Source organism: Borostomias antarcticus, assembly GCF_949987555.1.
Source record: "Borostomias antarcticus genome assembly, chromosome: 11".
In the NCBI taxonomy this organism is placed as follows: Eukaryota; Metazoa; Chordata; class Actinopteri; order Stomiiformes; family Stomiidae; genus Borostomias; species Borostomias antarcticus.
The window spans coordinates 20,535,955-20,555,482 of record NC_140244.1 but is presented as its reverse complement, the minus strand read 5'-3'; the positions used below and the strand labels follow the sequence as shown (position 1 = coordinate 20,555,482).

At 45.0% G+C, this 19,528-nt stretch overlaps 3 protein-coding genes across 10 annotated transcripts in view; 1 reads left to right on the top strand and 2 right to left on the bottom strand.

The window, feature by feature from the left end:
- Positions 1-5,112, bottom strand: part of magi3a (membrane associated guanylate kinase, WW and PDZ domain containing 3a) — a 114,076-nt gene extending 108,964 nt beyond the window's left edge. The window contains exon 1 of the mRNA XM_084445654.1: positions 4,159-5,112. Coding sequence (XP_084301780.1) covers positions 4,159-4,465 — 307 coding nt within the window. The 5' untranslated portion in view covers positions 4,466-5,112. The remainder of the gene's footprint in view (positions 1-4,158) is intronic.
- A 1,168-nt stretch (positions 5,113-6,280) lies between these two features.
- LOC311314817 (tyrosine-protein kinase STYK1) lies at positions 6,281-10,514 on the top strand. Of its 2 annotated transcripts, XM_084445315.1 has the most exons (10): positions 6,281-6,403; positions 6,644-6,729; positions 6,900-7,052; positions 7,218-7,418; positions 7,557-7,738; positions 8,166-8,246; positions 8,331-8,548; positions 8,915-8,955; positions 9,079-9,175; positions 9,261-10,514. In XM_084445315.1, exons 2-10 carry the CDS (start codon positions 6,681-6,683, stop codon positions 9,430-9,432), a joined length of 1,194 nt encoding a protein of 397 aa, XP_084301441.1. In that variant the 5' UTR covers positions 6,281-6,403; positions 6,644-6,680; the 3' UTR covers positions 9,433-10,514. The 2 variants fall into 2 exon arrangements, with proteins under 2 accessions (XP_084301441.1, XP_084301440.1); XM_084445314.1 differs by having other exon boundaries at positions 8,915-9,175.
- On the bottom strand, positions 9,451-17,977 carry tmem269 (transmembrane protein 269). 7 transcript variants are annotated; one of them, XM_084445323.1, is made up of 9 exons: positions 17,782-17,977; positions 17,026-17,082; positions 16,016-16,080; positions 15,731-15,793; positions 14,364-14,511; positions 13,737-13,834; positions 12,496-12,639; positions 12,098-12,298; positions 9,451-11,908 (listed from the first exon to the last, which is right to left on the bottom strand). In XM_084445323.1, the coding sequence occupies exons 5-9, from the start codon at positions 14,411-14,413 to the stop codon at positions 11,799-11,801; spliced, it is 603 nt and encodes a 200-aa protein (XP_084301449.1). In that variant the 5' UTR covers positions 14,414-14,511; positions 15,731-15,793; positions 16,016-16,080; positions 17,026-17,082; positions 17,782-17,977; the 3' UTR covers positions 9,451-11,798. The 7 variants fall into 7 exon arrangements, with proteins under 7 accessions (XP_084301449.1, XP_084301445.1, XP_084301448.1 ...); XM_084445319.1 differs by having other exon boundaries at positions 14,364-15,793; XM_084445322.1 differs by lacking the exon at positions 15,731-15,793.
- Between the last annotated feature and the right edge of the window lie 1,551 nt (positions 17,978-19,528).

The following is a 19,528-nucleotide window of genomic DNA, read 5'->3' as shown; positions in this document are numbered from 1 at the left end:
TTTATTGCCCCTTTTATATCCCAGCAGTACACCCAGCCTAGCATGCTTGTAGGAGATTACACATTCCCAGGCAGCCTCTATTGAGAAGGCCATTCCCTCCTGGGTAGTGGGAGTGGAGGGGTGCTGTGTTGTTGTTCTGGGCTGCTAGCAGAGTGCTGACTGGACTACTATCCATTAGCTCTAATTAGGTCACAACAAGCAGCCCAGGGGCCATTACATCAGTAATCAATGACACGCCCACTCCAGGCCATTGATCAATGAATTAATCTATCCATCTATACTTCCTTCCTTCCTGCTGCTTTCTCTCGGTTCCTCCTATGTTCTGCGCATGCTGGTCGAGAGCCAGGAGAACTCTGGATGTGCTCGTCCAATCCAGAGCTGCAGCCCAGGGGAGACTCCCTGCTGGTGAGAGAACATTGGCTCCTTCTCGGCTTGGCCGGCAGCCACGGATGCACTGTCGTTCTCATGGTGAAGCAATGTAGTTAAGAGCGTAGCGCGCTCTCTCTCTCTCTCTCTTGCGCTCTCTCTCTCTCTCTCTCTCTGGCTCTCTCTCTCGCTCTTGTTCTCTCTCTCGCTCTCTCTCTCGTTCTCTCCCTCTCTCTCTCTCTCTCTCTCTCTCATAATGTACAGTAGGTGTTCTTTATCAGCTGTCCCACCTCCAAACACATAAACACATCAGAGATTTACTGTACTGTTACGTTCGCCTTCAATAATGTGCTAAACTATTTGTGTGAAAGGCAGAGCTACGCTGCGGTGAAGGCGGGGCATGAGAGCAGTGGAGGCGGGGCATGGGAGCGATGGAGGCGGGGCATGAGAGCGGTGGAGGCGGGGCAGGGGAGCGGTGGAGGCGGGGAAGGGGAGCGGTGGAGGCGGGGCATGGGAGCGGTGGAGGCAGGGCATGGGAGCGATGGAGGCGGGGCATGAGAGCGGTGGAGGCGGGGCAGGGGAGCGGTGGAGGCGGGGCATGGGAGCGGTGGAGGCGGGGCATGGGAGCGGTGGAGGCGGAGCATGGGAGCGGTGGAGGCGGGGCAGGGGAGCAGTGGAGGCGGAGCATGGGAGCGGTGGAGGCGGAGCAGGGGAGCAGTGGAGGCGGAGCATGGAGCGGTGCAGAACACGCGAGGGAGGGAAGGGAAGACAACAGTGCTGTGAGACAGAGGAAAAGGATCATGCAGGATGCGAGTAGCAGGGAGACAATGCGCTCGATTCATCATTCTCATAGTCACACAAATATACATTTCACATGTACTTGACCATTCTCAGCTGTACAATATAGTAGGCTATATGCTTTCCCCTTACAAAAACACAAAACATTTGCCTTTATAACGAAAACAAGCAGATCTTTGTAACTCTTCAAGGTCACGTTCTTGTGTTCAGTTCTGAGGCAGACCGAGATGTTGCTGTCACCTCTCGGCCTCGCGCTCGGGTGAACAACACGGCAGTTGAGCGTCAGGTACTTCCTGTGTCGCTCCCGCGCTACACAACAACAGATGGCCTGTGGTGCCATGGTAACCACCGTACACAGAGCGCTTCGCTGAAACAAACACCTGCTAGCCCTCCCCTCACCCTCCTCCTCACCACCTTATCCCTAACCCTCACCCTAACCCGGTGTGTGGCCTCTTGGGACTGTGAAAAAGATATGAAAAAGCCCTACTGCAGAATAAATGGAGACATAACAATATTCTGCCTTGACACTCAGAGAGATGGAGAAAATGATTAGAATGAATGAAACGAAGGAGGTCATTCAGTAATGATTCATAAAGCTAGCTTCTGGGCCCAGTTAATGATGATATCCGAGTTAACTGTGATTTTAGTACTGATTTGTAATACTAGTACCTTATGTGCCCAGCTAATGGTGGTATGTGTTAACAGTGATTATAGTACGAAGAATCTAGAAAAGTTTAGAAGTGAGATCTAGACACAAATCATGATATGACCCCCCCATTGCTCACGAGGATTGTTTTGAGCTATTTTACTGTACCATAATGATCTCAGAGACTAAATATGTGTCACAAGGGTTTGGTGAGCATGTGATTGGCTGATGGTGGTGACAGAGAGAGGAGTGTTTGCTTTGATTCGTTGAAATTACTGTAATGTATGATGTGATGGGAGGAGAGAGAGGAGTGACCAAGCATGGGGGCCATCTCCTAACTGGGGGCCAAAGCCTACAACCCAGAGGGAGATTCGGAACCAGAGTCCCCCAGCCTGCAACAGTAGGAATTCATTGATATCCTGATTCTACAGAAAGGGACAATGGACAATGAGTGAGGATGGTCCGACCGGACCTGAAAGGGGCCCGATTCAGAAAGATGCCGCATTTCACAATAACGGCTGATAAGAAAGAACAGGCCGAGCCAAAAAGTCCTACTTGGTGAAACTCTCTCTGACCAAGGTTACATTTTTATGATTTTTTTTTACTTATTGCTATTCATTTCATTACTGTTATCATTACAGTTATTATGCTTTGCTTTTGCTCAGTGCTGTGATAATCAATTATTTAATAAAAGTACAGATGCATTTAAAGTTCTATTGTCATTTTACTCTTCCTGGAGAGATGGGCTCAGATAGGAGTACCATCCAATCTCTTGTATTTGTAAAAAGTTCGTTTTATGCACGCTACGGATCTGAGAGGTTACCCTAGACTCTAAAGAAACATTTACCTACAGTAAAAGTACACATGCTGTTAAATTCATTTCTAGCAACCACTCTAACAGACATCTCAATGAATAGAGCCACAGTTAGCCTGTGTGGTCCCAGAATAGTATCCAATCCATCAGGTCACGGGGGGGGGGGGGGTAGTTTGGGGTGGAAGAGGAGAAGGCGTAGTGACGTTAAGAGGCTAGACGGATCTACTCCATCCCAGCTGAAGACCACGCCGGCCTGCTAACATTTGATCCTGGACACCAGTCAGCCACCTCATCTTAGTATGCATGGAGCGCCCATCAATGATGGATGAGGTGTGAATTAAACATGACACCTGGGCAGAGACAGAAGGAGAAACAAATCCTGAGATCCACAACATGAAGTAGCCACAAAGCCCGTCGTCGTACAGTGAGCTTGGCGGGTCGCTCTTCCACACATTCTCCCCCCGGTTTCACGAATATGAACGCGGATCATCGTCGCGTCGAGCTTTCAAACCCCGTCGCCTGTGTGAGTCACCAAACGCCCCGCTCTGAGCGCTGGGAAGAGCGGCGTCCGGGGGGGGTCGAGGAATGCAAGACTGTAATTGAATCATTTAAACTTGGACTGACCGTAATGCAAGCATGGCTGGCTGGAATGATTAACACACGAGTGTTCAGAGTACACCCCTGTGCAGGGTGTTTATCAAAACCACCAAAACACACATTCATTTTTATGACTTCCATCTACATTGGGCCTATAGCCATGTACATATTTGAAATGCCAGCATTTATACGCTTAAGAGAAGAGTGTGGTGAGATGATGGCAAGACGATGACGCCCTGAGGAACATGTGGAACTATGGGAAGGTAGGCTACACATCACTGGGGGAGGAAGATGCTCGACACACACCTGTGCTGAGCAGTAAAGAGGATCACTGACACAACAAGTTCATTCATAGAGCTGCCCGCTGCCAAGTTCTACATTGAAATGTGAGGATCTGGGCGTTGATCTCTGCAGTTTCTCTTTGCCTCTTGTCAGGTTGAGGTTTCTCTTTCAAACGTTAAAGTCCCAAACGGAGGGGCGCCACACACACTCGGACACTCCCGGCCGAACGATACGATCTCGCAGCAACGCGCCACACCCGGCCCGCCGTGCTCCACCCCTCTCACGCCCCTCGCCCCGTCACACAGGCACACCCGACCTGACACTTGGTCCTGGAGGCTTGGGGCGCAGCTGTAAGGATGCTGTCCATTCTCATTTAAACCCTTCCTGTCAGACCCTGACTCTCCTGCCCAGCATAGACACGAGTTGATGCATCCCATCGAACAATTAGATGATTCTGTACCGGTTCTGGGTGTCTGGTTTGGGAGGGGGTTACCTGCGTGACCTGTCTGAGTTTGTGTACTACAGGGATGAGACGTATCATGGGAGTTACAGGACAAACAGAGCAATTGTATGGCAATTCTAGCAAACGACTGTAACACAAATACACTACCTGGCAGTTGGCCAAGTTTGAAAATGACCAATTAACATGTCATACCTGGTTTCACGGTCTTCAGGCGAATGGGCTCTCTGAAGTGGCGGATGACGGCGAGGGTGTCTCTGTTCGTTAGCCCGCTGACTGGGGTACCGTTCACTTCGAGGAGCACGTCCCCGGTGCAAGGAAACCTCCCGACGTGACAAACCATCGCATCCGAGATCACCTGGCCCAGGTATGGGAACTCTCCCAGCTCGGCGCCCCCTCGTACCTCCACAACAGCGCCCAACTCCCCGGCATCCCCCCACGAAACGGCACACTCCTGTACTTTGCCAGACCAGTGCTTTTTCTTCTTCAGCGTTTTGGACATGGTGTAGTCTATCCCTCTCCCAAGCCTTTAGAGAAGTCCCGGCGGCTGTTAAATCAGACGAGAGACGAGCTTCACACAATCATGCGGAGGAGCAGATATGAGGCAGCCTACTTGTTTTGTATTCCATCCCGTGAAAAACGGTCGCCTTCCAAATAATGTTGCCTAGTTATCCGTATACCCCTTAGGCTACATTCATATCCAAGCGTCACCTGTGTGCGATATGGATTCCGCTGCGTCAGTGTTGTCGCAGAAGGTGAGATGAGATCGATTGCGGAGATGCTTCTGGTGTTGAAGGGTTGCAATAGCCTATAGCCGCGTCGCCCGGTAGCCTATTTGCTGTGTATTCAGACCAAGGCTACTAGTTCTCTGCAGTGTAGGTTAGCCTACTTACAGAGGAGCCATATCAAATCCGTCTACAGAGCTTAGTCTCATAGGCTACACAGTTTGATAGCCTATGCACACGAGAGAATGTCTGGCATATCCAGCAAGTATCGGAGTAGCCCTCTAGTTGAGGCAGCAGGACACGAAAACTAGCAGCGGAATACTACGCCGCTATAAAAACGCACGATTTGGCTTCAATCAAAGTGATCTCCAACTGTTGCGTAAATCCCCAAACGAGCCAATTCTTCCACCACCCCAGGACACAGTGGTTTGTCATTACAACTAAAGTTTGGCGCACCTGTTCCTGCCCTCCGGGATGACATCAGCAACGACGCATTCCTGGGAATCCGCAAAGTATCCGTAGAGAAACTGTTCGCAGGATTCGTAGCCTAGCGTGTAGAGTGCTGGGAACTTGCTCACTATTCTTCAGTCAGCGCGCTCGATCACGGCTGTGACGTCCCATGTAGTCACGGGTTTGTTGCGCGGCCGCGCCCTCTAGTGGTTGAAACGCGCCGTTATCTCACACACACTGTCAAAGGACGATCTTGATAAACTCGACACTGCAATTTTGAAAAGGCACAACACAAAAATGCTTTGCTTTTAATTCCATACAGATTCTGGATGCCACCGGTGCGAGTTTCTCAAGATTTGTTTTCGACAACTGAGTAATAGCATAAGATCATCCCTTGGAAACAATGTGACATGGATACATGACCTAGAATAATCCTGTATCATTTGTCAAGCTAGACACACACGCACACACACACACACATACACACGCACACACACATACCCACACACACACACACACACACACACACACACACACACACACACACACACACACTCGGCTATAGCCTATCTATCTATATTCGTAGTAGCCTAGCGTGTAGAGTGTATGTATGTATATGTATATATACATATATATATATATATATAGTGTATGTATGTATATGTATATACATATATATATATATATATAGAGAGAGAGAGAGAGAGAGAGAGAGAGAGAGAGAGAGAGAGAGAGAGTGGGGGGGGGGCTACAGCCGAGTATAAACACTTTGGATTACAACCTTAGATTTGCATTTAAGTCACGTGAATATATTGTTGTAGCAGGCCTGTGGTGGGCGAGGACTGACCATGGATGTATTAGGGACTGACAAACTATTTGTCAAATAGCTCCATCTGTTGGCGAAACGTAGTCCACTCCATTCCTGACGTACGGTTGTGCGCCGGATGGACAAGATAGGCCTAGTAGCCTCCTTCTCAGGCCATCAGCATGTCCTTTTTGCTCTCCACTAAAATTGACCCGAATGTAGGCTTTTCAGTAACTGTAATAAGTCAGACCCCATGACTGTTATCTACCTGACTTCAAATGACCCAAATTGTTAATGATTAACATTCTGTCAACTTGCTTGGCTACCTCATGGTCATCGCCCGTTCAGGCAGAAGGACATCGACGTCAGTAGCCTACATTCAGCAATTTTTTTTGCAGTGTGTTAGTCCATTGTCATTGGGATAACTATTGAAACAATGTATCCACTTGTGACATTAATGGTAAGAATATTGTTTTATTTTATTTTATCGTATTAAATATAGTATATTGTGAAATGTAGTTAGTAACAACCGCCAGTTTTCTATATTGAAAGTTAGCGGAGAACCTTCAGAACTGGTTTTGTACCATACATTGACACACTTGAATCTGTCAGTTGGCTCCTTATTTCATGCCATACAAGATCATCTTATGTCATCTTACGGTTTCATTAAAGATTCATTGACTTTGTGTACTTCCTCTAGACGTGAGAGGTCATGCTCACAACAGCAGCTGTCCTCTATGGATGTTCAGACAGTTCGATGCAACAACTCCTCAGACCCTCTATGCTGTAAGTCTGTAAGTTTTCATATTGGCGTTCATGTTAAGCTTGAAAAGTAAGTCCAAAAAAGAAACGTGTTGTTGTGTTTGGTTGCTCATATCTTATGGAGTCACAAGCCACTGCCTGAAGACTGAAATTGACATTGATCTGTTTGTTTTCCCCTTGGGTGTGTGCTCTAGACGAGGAGGGATCAGATCACCTGGCTGTGATCATCATCCCTGCTCTGCTGGCTCTCAGCACTGTGGTAGTTGTAGTCCTGATACTGTGCAGCCTCTTCCAGAAGAGATGTCCCCCAGGTCCTCGGGCTGCCTTGCTCCCTACCCATGTAAATGGTAAAGAATAAAAACCTCTGTAAAACGAACTTCAAGAAACACAGAAGTGAACTACAAAAGTTCTACTGTTGTGTACATCGGATCGATTGCTTTTCCGATCAGAATTGTTCACTGGGAAAACCTCCCAGCCCGATAATGCCTCTGACAGACCATTGTGTTTCGAAGGTCGGGAGTCTGCGTCCGTCGGCGGTGCTGAGTCGAGGCCTCCTGTGGGCGTCGGGGATGCCACGGCCCCCTGGGAGATTCCCGGAGACTGCTCTCTAGAGGGACTGGAGTTCTGGCAGGCCGGTCGCTATGGGCCCATCTGTAGGGGCTCGCTGAAGACGGGGACCACCTCCACCCCTGTAGTGGTTAAGACACTCAAAGGTACGGTTCGGGATTCTGTCGTCATTAAGCCCATTAGTTTTTTCTTATGGGGGCAGGACACTCCCAGACCTCACTACCACACACCATATATATTTATCCGCCTCTGTATAGTAATTCAAGTCATGATCTCCCCTCTAGATGGGTACAACCAGTGTGAAGCCAGAGAGTTTATGGACCGGGCCCTGTTCCACGCCACGGTGTGTAAGCATGACAGCCTGGTCCGGATGATGTTCTGTCAGACGCGACGCCTGCCCATGTACCTGGTCCTGGAGACCAGCAGTCCAGGCAACCTGCTGCACTTCCTTTGGACACTGAGAAACGTAGGAGACAGGACCGGATACAACATTGAGATGATGTCACATGCATGTTTAATAGGGCTGGGTATCGAGTCGAATTTCAAGAGTCGATTTGATTCCGATTCACAAGGTTCGGAATCGATTATCACTATTCGATTCGATTTGATTCAATATCGATTCGGTTAGTGTTACTAAAACCTTCTTAGCTGTAACCTTAATTACATGACTGCCAAGTTATGCAACACATCAATACTAGGGCTGGGTATCGATACTGATTTCCAAAAATGAATGAATGAATGAATCATTGAATGAATTAATGAACTATTCATTCATTAATTCATTCATTCATTAAATAAAAGATCGATTTTGGGATTCATGAATCGATTTTTTAAACCCAGCCCTAACGTTTAATGAGTTTAGAATTAACCCCCAACTCGGCCTTGCCTTCCAGAGAGATTCGTCGGAGGATCCATCGCAGCACTTCTCAGAGAAATCAGTGTTTCTAGTGTCAAAACAAGTTGCAGTAGGCCTGGTAAGCTATTAGACTGGCAGTTGGAGTGAGGTCTAATTCCCTGCAGGCCACCGTACCCATCTCACCCAGTGTATCTTCTCCCAGGACTATCTGCTATCAGAGCATAGGCTGGTGCATGGTGATGTCGCCGCCAGGAACATGCTGATTGGTCCGGGGCTTTCTGTGAAGGTGTCCGGGCTGGGCGTGGCCTTCGCAGGCCGGCAGAAGGACGCGGTCACCAGGCGGCGGGCGGCGGATGTGCCCCTCAAGTGGCAGGCGCCAGAGAGGATCCTGAGGCAGCCCGCCACGGACAGGAGTGACGCGTGAGTCCTGGGATCAAATCAAATCAAACTTTATTTGTATGGCGCATTTCATACACAGAGGCAACACAATGCGCTTTACAGAGAGCAATGGGAGGGTGGGCATAGGTCCCACCCCTACATATTCCAGAGGGAAGCAAAAAAAACAGTTCAACTGGGGGCCAGAAAAAACAGTTCAACTGTAAATTCTTCCCTGACCTCTCTCAGCGAGACGATCTAGCAAGCTCCTGAAAGGAACGGCCTCTAGAAACCGAGATAGACAAGCAACAAGGCAGACAAAGGGTACACTTCAAAACCCGACATCAGTTTTAAAGTAGCGATATTGTTTGTCACAATTTCTCATGGTTGATTTTTTTTCTTTCTCCTCAGATGGTCCTTTGGAATCTTACTATATGAAATGATCACCTTGGGTAATGTACAGTACAGTCATTTCAACTCCAGAGTCAGTACAGTCACTATACATGACATGTGTTCTACTGTCTATCATCAACACTGCAACCCCCCCACCCCCCCCCCCCCCACCCCTCCCTCAGGCTCTCCCCCTTACCCTGATCTGGAGCCTCAGTCTGTGTTCCCACAACTCCAGAAATCCTACCGGATGAAAAGGCCCGGGGCTTGTGGCGTGCCTCTGTAAGTACACGACAGTCCATACGACAAAGCGTCCGACGTCCCCGATCTGTACGCGCTAGTTCAACCCTGTCACCGTGGCCCTCAGGTACGACCTCATGAAGTACTGCTGGATGTGGAACTTTAAGGACCGCCCCACGTTCTCCGCCATCGTGAAACTCCTGGAGTCCTACACCTACCTGGCCGGGACCCAGGCTCTCCACTCCACAGACGCCATGAATGTGGTCAAGTACAGAGAGAAGGCAGGCATCGCTTCCTGAGCATCAAGCCTAGGCAGCGCCCGGAGAGAGGGAACGGCAAAAATGTATGTTTGTCTGTTTTGTATAATGATAAGAGGTGTGATAAGACACTTAAGGTGTGTGGTGGCACTGTATGAAAACAAATAATGAATGCAGAGTTCTGTGAGTTTCACCAAACAGCAAGGACACAGAAGGGGTGTTGGTTGGTAAACTTTCAACACTTGAATGTAGAAAATAACTTCACCTGGGAAGTAAACATCACAAATCCACATGACAGTTTTGAAAAGAGTTGCATGTATATTTTATGAAGTTTCAGGCACAGCTTTTTTTAAGGGAAGGTAGCAGTGTTGTTCATATCAGGAGAGTGTTTTAATCACAATTGATGTTATGGTCTTGAGAAATGTGAAACCAGACAATTCCATTATATCGCCTCTTTTTATTGTCAAAAAAATGTAGAATTAAAAATACAGATGTTCATCAAGACATTTTACTGGTTTAAAATTGGATGTTTGTATAGTTCTGTTGCACTTTTAATTGCTCTAGACATGCGTTACTGTGGCCATACTGTCAGTGGGAGAGCAGAACACACAGGTGCCAAGGTTCTGGAAAGCACTGTGGTTACGTTATTCAAAACTGGCCGTTTAGTCAGTGGACATACTTTACTGGCTTGATTTTCCTTGTGACATTGGTTATCACTGACCATATCAACAAACCAGCAGGTGAGAAGAGCCGTTTACAGGTGCAGCTGTACTGTTCTACACCATGACTGTCACCACATGTCTGATCAAGATATTCTTACTGTATGTAAAGTAGTACAAGGAGAAAGTAGGTTCATTTTGTGAATTCATCGTTTATCTACAATCTGTAGAGAAGGAAAGGAGGCACAAACTGTTGTTAAAACATGTTCAGTCTTTGCTTAACAGAACTAGTCAACAACAATCATTTCCCCGGCAAAGATTCTGTCCCTTATGCTGTAACTTTACATTTAATTCTACCATTCAGTTGTAAACTGTCCACGCTGCCCACGCTGCATCGTTTCAAACAAGGGTGTGATTATGTCTTACAAACATTTCTAAGGATTGATAGCATGAAGCCTCTTAAAACGGAGGCAAAAATACACAACACTGAATTAAAGTCACAAGGACAGGAAATGCATCTACAGTAACCAATGTCACTTGTTAGTCATAATAAATGACAGAATTGGATTAAAACCTGGCCACATGTTTGGTGGAGTAATAGAGAATACTGAAAGATAGGCGCCCGTTATCTGATCCATCATGTTAACTGCACATTTAGTTAAAAAAATGTAGTGATTCACTGATTGTAATAGAACTGCAAAGCTCTCCTTTTTCAAAAGTTTTAGAATGGGGTGCACAATGTCGGATTACGTAAAATCATGAAAAACAATTCAAAACAGTTCTCAACCATCCCATGATTTCAAATAAAATCATATTTACAAAAGAGTTAATTCACCCTGTATGTAAAACATTGCTATACTGTATTTCAAACACTGTCCAGCTTGAAGATTCTGTTCACCAGTACCTTACAAGACTCCCAACATCTGTATAAAATTAACAATTTGTCAAAACAAGTACAAAGGCCGATTATGGTATTTGTCAAAGACAAGAATTTGTCTATAAAACTAGATTTAAAAAGCCATGAGACTTGTCACATATAGGAGAAATGTGGTGTATAGAGCTGACTAGGACCCTCATTCTACATCAATGAGAACAAGGCTTTGTTCTGTTCTACACTTGTTTTTCTATGCACTCAAGTTTTGCCCTCCTTAGTATGACCAGGTTTGATAAAGTAGCATTGATATCCTGAACACTGAAAAACATTACCTTTTCAGCAGTGAATACAGCATCAAGTGGGTTTATCAAAGACAACTTGAAACAGAACAAAAAAGACATTTATGAAACACTAATTTCCAATATAAGCCATACAATTAAGCAGGCAGGTAAGCTGTTCTGTCAAGAGCTTGTACACTCTCAGAGATACAGCACCAGAGTGTGTATATGGGATGACAAACTAAAGACATTAGTACATTGAAACATATTTTGAAACGGTAGCAAAAAAATAATTTGGGTAGCCATCTAAACCCAGTCTTGAATCAAAACAAAATGGCAAAAAATCCTTACTGTATGGTTAATGCTTATAAACATGAAAATAAAAGGTCCTCTTTATCCTTCTCGCTAATGCTACTTCATGTATAGTCATCACCTCAAAACAAACAAGGTCAAATACAGTAAGTGGTCAGGGGTGAGCCGAGCGTGTGGAGTTTGGATCCTCTTGGCATTAGGCAGCAGCTGTCTGGAAGCTTTAGTTCACCCGGACGGGCCTTTAGAGAGCCTAGTGGGAGTTTGGGACAAGATATCTAACTCCACCTACACTTTACGGCTCCAAAGGGACGTTGGAAACAAAATGTAGGACACGGACCACAGCAGGTAGTACACACAGGCGGGCGGGAAGGAGGAGCAGAAAACCATGACAACTCCTGCAAAATAAAATAGAGGGGCAAAAAACAAAGAGAGGTGTCCGTCTTTTTCCTGAAACATTCATGTACAAACCTTTACCTCAGATAAAGTGAGCACTTCAGGTATGAGCATCTTAAACAAAGTATTCAAATGACAGTAACTGACTTTGAAATGTATCTATAAAAACCGATGTCTACAACAGTGTTTACCTCCAGCGTAGATGGCCTTCTTCCAGGCTTGGGACTCCAGGACCCTGTCGTGGGGGTAGAAGCTCTGGCTGACCATGAAGAGGATCATGGCCACGGCCGTGACGCGGAGCAGTGCCATGTTCCCTCCCGACAGCAGAGAGGCGCAGGCCAATAAGGCGGAGGAGTAGATGCACGGCAGGCCGCGGTACATGAAGGGAATCCCTGCACACAGGAACAACACAGACAGGGAACCTTAAGGAGGACTTCTGAATGAGGGGTCTTCAACTTCATTAACACAGAGATATTAGTGTTCTGAAATGACATACTGGGAATAGGACGTAGTAACAGTATGACTAGTGATGGATACAGTATTGATGGGATATTTTAGGTCAGAGGCACGGCGCGTTCTGTCGTCTTACCACTGGTGAAGAAGCAGAGGCGGGTAAACACGGACAAGACGTAGCACATGCACAGGACGTTGTCCATTAGGTCCGGAGTTCTGAGGAGCAATGAGGTAGCTATCCCAAAGGTGGTGAAGTCAGCAAAATCATCCAGTTTAGCACCTGAGAGGGAGGAAGACAATTAGAAACAGTAAAATGTGTAAAAAATAATTATAAATAAATAATAAATCATTTATTTATCTTTAGAGCACTCTTTTATTTATCTTTAGACCACTCTTTGGTGCCCTCAATAATTGTGTCATGAGTCTCATAGATGTATGTGTGGATACTAGTTGTTCTGGTGACAGTTCACTGAGATAAGTGAATGGCAATCTCTACTATTCTGATGTCTTTTATATATTTATTTTTACATTATACGTAGTTGTGGGGGCATAGTGTTTGTGTGTTGTGTGTGTGTGTGTGTGTTTGTGTGTGTGTGTGTGTGTGTGTTTGTGTGTGTGTGTGTGTGTGTGCGCTAAAAAGGGATGTCCGCGGTAGAAAATTTCTGTGTCAGCCCAACGCGCCACTTTCTCCTGTAAACAACATTCCCAAATGCCCAGCTCTCTTTATCCCCCGGAGCACGGAGCATGTTTTCAGCCGCCTATCAGCATGAGGTGATTCTGGCCACGGCTCAAATGAACGAGATGGAATTTCACCACTCGGGGGTCAACAATTTTAGCAATTTCAGATATGCCGGGACCCCAGAGCAATGGGATAAACTAGACAATTGGAGCATGATCCCGGAATTAGAACGCTTAATCAGAAAGTGATTGTTCATTTGTCAAAAACAATGGGGGTACAACAACACCCACCCTAGTCATGCAGAAAAACACAGACGAGACACAAAAGGGCGTGAAGCGGCCAGGTGACGAGGCATTGTGGGGGAACGGAGGAGCCATTTCAGGCAGCTGAACTAACGTGACTTTCTGCGCTCGTGCCATCTACACGTTTTTCCTCCCAGATGACGCCTCCATATGTTTAGAAAATCATCACCTGGTAACGATTAGTACACTACATTTTCCATAATATGCTTAGCAAGCATTTTCTTTCATGTAGATTTTGTAAAGATACGAGAATAAAGGGAAAGTGTGCTTGTTAGTGAGTCTTGTAAGTGAGTCCGTTTGATGAGTCCATCCGTTCTGTGTGGAGCGAGCGGTGGGCATGGCCGCTGGTGTCCCGCTAGTTTGGCTGCGGCCAGAGCTCAGACACGCTGCACTCACCCAGCGCAGAGCATGCATCCAGTCGCCTGGCAACTGCTCCATCTGCTAAGTCCAGCAGGTAGCCAATCAGAACCAGCCAGCATGCCGCGTACTGGTGGCTGAAAACAGACAGGGAAATGGTTGAGTTAAATCCGTCACATGACAGAGAAAACGTGCAATATGTTGTATTTGACACCCTGCATGAATAAAAGGTTAAATAAACTGGGATGAATTCAAAGCTGGTTATTCTACAGTACTGTGGATACATTGTGGATTTAAATTGTAGTAGCATGACGTGAAGGAGAGGTTGATGGTTGTAGGTTGGGGTTCAGAAATGCTGCCCTGCTTTATCCCTCCCTTCCATCAACATAGTTAAGCTTTTTAGCAAAACATCACACAACATGTGTCAACTGTCAATAGTACGCCACTGAAATATCTTGTTTGGAATGAAAAGCAATAACAGACAGCACTAGTATGCACACTAACTAACATTCAAAAACCTGTTTCAGTCCATAATTCAACTCAAAGGGTTGTAGGATAGATATAGTACATGCAGCACGTTTGACCATACTGTCTGTTCAGCCAATAAAACCAAGCACTGTGTGTGTGTGTGTGTGTGTGTGTTTGCGCGCGCGCGTGTTCCCTCACCCATTCAGACTGCTAAGGATGGACGCCATGCCCATCACCATATTCGCCATCGACAGTGCGTTGGCTGCATTTTTCCGTGCAAACTCCTTGATCTGGATCCCTGTGGCCTGCTCATTCAGGAAGAGCTTGTTGATGCGCTGTAAAAAACCTGAGACCAGACGATGAGAGCTGTTAGATAGTGGCCTGCGGCGTGATATGTAACCTGCTGGTCTGAGGTGGCCTGCCGAAACACAAGGTCTGACCATACTGGCGCTGGTCGTCCTGGACATCTTCACTGAACTTCTTCAGCTGACTGGGTTTGAGTTCTAGTGGCTAATTGCTACTCTGTCTCTGTGCATTTTCAAGTGAAATTTACAGCAAAGTCAATGACAGAGGGTTGAGTGAAGAAGAAAGCTTCACAGCATATCTTAACTTAATGTATTCATTCTGGTATATCTGTGGATTACCTACAATATTGTGTGTCAACGAATGTATGTTGGAAACATGACATATCGGGACACTTTTTTCAAAAGACCTTTGTGAACTAATGGTTTCATTTAGCTGATAAAAAGTAGCATCACTTACCAACCAGTGTACTTGTGGACCCACTTTACAAATAAGCCTAAAATCCAGTTATCAGAATAAAATTCTAAAGGCATTTGTTACAGTTCTATCAAAGTCATTGGCAGTGGGAATACGGTAGACCCTGATTATAAGCAATTCAATTAACATGACTGTAATTGTCAAAGCTGTCATGATAACCTGCACCATACTGAGGCATGCAGATTATCTGGCGTATGCAAAATATTTGAAATGGAACTGGTAAACTGTAATGCTTTCTAAGCATTTGCATGTGTCCATTGTGCTTTTTATCAAGGGTCGACCGTATGCAAAGTTTTGACTGGTGGGAGAGGGAATACCAGCATTCAGAAACTATCGAATTCAGACAGTGCTAGACTGTAAAATACTCCAGACATTGTTGATCCATTAGGCTGCTGGTCTGGCTAAACACACTGACCTGCAACAGCGAGAAAGGATTACCGAAGCAACGTGGGCATCACGTGGGCACAGTACCTAAAAACCATCAGTAACACTTACAGTACACTACAGTAGCTGTTGTACTCTAACACTGAGTTTGAGTTTTAGTTGTAGCCAGCTATATTTCTAAATATCCTTGTCAATGCTTGCTGAAACGTGGTTAGTTACCTTAACATTCAGTATGTGGTTATTGTTATTACTTAACTATTACCGTGTAATGTTATGTTATCATATTCAGTAATTGAAGAGTAACTAAATCTCGGCTAAGTGACAAATGAAGAACAATTCAGCAAGTTCAATGTGGATATTTGTACATGACAAACAAGGCAAGGCTTCATGGGTCATCTTACTCAGCAAGATGGAGTGTCTGATCAGCTGACTCCCTATGACCAGAGACGCTTTTCCCCGCAAAGCTGTGAGGGTTTTCAATGAAGACAAACAAAGGCATCTTTGTGTCTGTAGCCCCGCTAGTGAGTGTAGATTTGAAAGAGAATGTGATAAAAGTAGCCAACAGAAGTGTCTTGAAACAAAAGACCCACATACTTCTGAGATAATATCTAAACTATCCAATTTCACAGTAGCAAACCCTTCTAACTAAGGTCTATGTGTGAAAAGGGTTAAAGTCATGTTCCTACTATTCTGTTTTGCACACTGAACTTCCTGTGAATCCAAAGCCAGGCGAGTTCAAGAGACTCTTCATCTGAAAGAAAACAGTGCATGAGACACAGCACAAAGCCAACAGTAACTTGAAACTTTACTAGACAGCATGCTGTAGTTTCTGATTTACATTTTGACAAACTAACCTAAAACCTCTGTTGAGAAATCATGCATTAATCTGCCCTGGTCTCACTTTGGTTTTCTATCAAAAAATTAATATCAAGACATATATAGGAATATCGACAAATGCCAAGAGTGCTGAACTTTACATTATCATTGCTCTTTCAACACGTTGACCATCTTGTGTTTCATACCAGATTGGCATGCCAGGATTAATGACAGACAAACTGCTATTCCAGCCAGTCAACACTGTCTCACTAACCAAAGACAGGTGAAGACCAGAGGCACACACATTGACATTTCTATGCATGTCTCCCTCCCTCCCTCCCTCCCTCCCTCTCTCTCTCTCTCTCTCTCCCTATCTCTTCATCTCTCCGTCTCGCTCTCTGGATCACTGCCTACAGAGAGTGATGCATGATGGGAACCCTGCTTATATAACAACACCGTTACCTGGTAACAGTTTGTAAGAGAAACTAGCAGGGTGATGTCACTGGGAATTTATGGAAAGTGGACTTTGGACACTTACTGTCCGTTCACATTGAATACAGGAATGTCTCTTAATCTGTTTTCGTTGGGGGATATATATAAGTGAGTGAATATGTGTGTATGCTAATTAAGCTTTATTTGTGTGTGCTACTGGCTGTCCTGAACTCATGTTGACCACTGACCACTACACCACTGTTCTTTAAATAACACTGCCTAGCTTTGCCTCAGACCTTTCAGGATTGTCCATCCCCATCCATAGACTGCTATAAACTGTGTACAGTAATTGACAGTCTAATGCAGATGGTTCTGTCTGATAGGCTTCAGTGGTTGGGTCTGGCCCAGTCTAACATTAGTCAGGGGGACAGCAGAAAGGGGCACATACCAGAGGAGGGAGTCAGCAGGATCATGATTGTCTCAGGGTCTGCCCACAGCACCACAGCTGAAACACAGCCAATTGTTGTTTTATTATTGCTGCATAGTATATATATAGCATAGCAAATTGATGGTTTATAATGCACAACATGTTGTAATTCTAATGGAAGTATGGATGCTTCTGTGATGTAGCCTCATACAACTATCCTGGTCTCCGTGAAATAAGAATAGCTATGGTACTTCTGCCATTAATAATCTGCCTCTGAAACTGTGATGTAATTCATTTTGAACAATGCATATTGAAATATGTATAGTATATTATACGTATTGCAGCCTTTTTCGTCAACACTATTACAATATGTGATGTGATCGACACCGTCAAAATAATGATTCATCAACCGTTAAATGTGTAATAGGCTACATGCATCCTGTTATGGCCTGTTCAGGCGATCACGTACATGAAACATGAAAGTGCGCACTTATCTATTGATTCCAATCCTTTTGGCACTACCCGCGGCACTATGACGCAAGTAAGATAGGCATCCACATTATTATATACAAAACATTAACTGAGGTAGATCATTACACTGCTAGATAATTTACCACATCGGCTACAGGCTACATGGAAAAATATTAAGTGCGTCATATGATATAGGCCTACGCATAGGCTAATGGATACAATGCAATGACCGGTTTAGGATAGCCTGCACGTGCCCAGTGGAGGTTGGCTGAGGTTATACTGCATACTATAACGGAGCTGGCTTACCTTGAGGGACCTTTAAACGTGACGGAGAATAATGTGCAAATGCGGAAAACGTCTAGATAACAACTCTGTAATACACAATATGAACGTATCTTCTTGTAATTGAGCCTACTTCTTCATGCGTTTAAGTAAATGTACAGCATCTCATTCGTGTTCCCGTTGGTCACCTGCCATTCAAGTACATGCCAGCCTCAAACCGCTTCGCTTTTTAAAGCCAAGGATGGGTCCGCTGCTGTAATATTCCACCGGAAATGACGTTCAGAGCATTCTAGCTTTTTCCAGAGCCCGGACCCCAAGTAGGTTAAGAAGGATTCACGGGGTTTTATTTGTAATATGTGGGCTAGAAGATACAGGTATCCAGCCCACAAATAGCCTAGATGCTTCAAAAATAATAAAATAATAATGTGGTGGGCATGTAAAGTGAAACTTCATCCAGGACATTTGAGGCTGCAAACTGTAAGATACAATTAAGGTAATATGAAGATGCAGCTCCTTTTACTATATGTTTAAACATTACACACAAATGTCCACTTGAAAGTCAGTGTAGCCTAAGGCTGCTCACACAAAATAAGCATTGTAGATTAAATTATAGGGCATATTAGTGCACTGCAAAATCCTTTACGATCAACCTGCAGTAATGAATTTGATGTTTTCCTTTAGTACTGTAAAAAGAGAGATAAAAAATAAAGTGTAGGCTAAGCCTATTCTATTTTGAGGTAGGTGTTCTATAAAACATGCAACATGTATGTTGTAGCCCCGATTCTGTGGTTGTTTCAGAACACAAGGGGACAAAACCAACAGATTCCGCACAAACTCATATGCGAACTGTTATTACAGCGCGCAGCGCCGGTGGTGCTGTAGTCTCAACGCCAGATCCATGAGAGTACGTTCGCTGATAGCCTACGCTAACTACGTTACTGCGTGCTGTAGAGTAGCCTATGCGGAGCGCAGGCTCAGTGCACCAGCTCCACTACTTCCTGAAAGTCACTTGGCCTCTTTATTTCCTGTCCTATATGATTGGATTAAGTGATTAATCAGGTGTGAGGCAGACCCAGCGCACACCTGATTATTTCCTGTCCTATATAATTGGATTAAGTGATTAAAGATGCCAAGTGACTTTCAGGAAGTAGTGGAGCTGGTACGAGCCTATTCAACGTAATATTTGAGTCTGGAGAGCTGTTGAGCGACTCATCCGGGCGTCCCTCGAGCGCAAAACACACCGAGTGCACGCGGACTGGTGTTGCGTGTGGGCGTGGAAACACCTATATGGCCAATAGTAAACCCAGAAATGTTGAGTACCCTAAACTTTTATGACTGAAATGTCATCTATAGGTCTAATGGATGAAATTGAACTTGGTTGCTAAAAGTAGCACTTTGGGCAATTTGCATAATTAGCATAATAAGGTCATTTATCATTAAAAACTGGAAAAGGCTATAATTTAGCTTCTAGTTAACGTAGAAAGGTGATCTAAGTCTAAGTCCATGTATTTGATGTCCAGAAATTCATTTATGACCATGATTCAGTCATACAACCTTTCCTCAAAAACAAATTTGCATACATTATGTAAAAATGAGGTTACAAATTTGGAAATTGCTATATTTTCAATTTTCTGTTACATACCTTTATCCTGCATACCTAAAAGTTTAGGTAGTCAACGTTTCTGGGAAGAGATTTCCACTATAAAGCTCAATTGACAGTTGCTGACATATGCATTTGTTATGGTTCGGGCCGGGTCCGCCCCGGCTCACC

Coding starts and splice junctions, on each gene's coding strand:
- tmem269 (XM_084445317.1), bottom strand. CDS start 14,632: ATGTCCAGGACGACCAGCGCCAGTATGGTCAGACCTTGTGTTTCGGCA. Junction 12,640..13,736: donor GGATGCATGCTCTGCGCTGG/GTGAGTGCAGCG, acceptor CCTCCCTCTCAG/GTGCTAAACTGGATGATTTT. Junction 11,909..12,097: donor GAAGGCCATCTACGCTGGAG/GTAAACACTGTT, acceptor TTTATTTTGCAG/GAGTTGTCATGGTTTTCTGC.
- LOC311314817 (XM_084445314.1), top strand. CDS start 6,681: ATGGATGTTCAGACAGTTCGATGCAACAACTCCTCAGACCCTCTATGC. Junction 6,730..6,899: donor CTCCTCAGACCCTCTATGCT/GTAAGTCTGTAA, acceptor TGTGTGCTCTAG/ACGAGGAGGGATCAGATCAC. Junction 7,739..8,165: donor TCCTTTGGACACTGAGAAAC/GTAGGAGACAGG, acceptor CTTGCCTTCCAG/AGAGATTCGTCGGAGGATCC.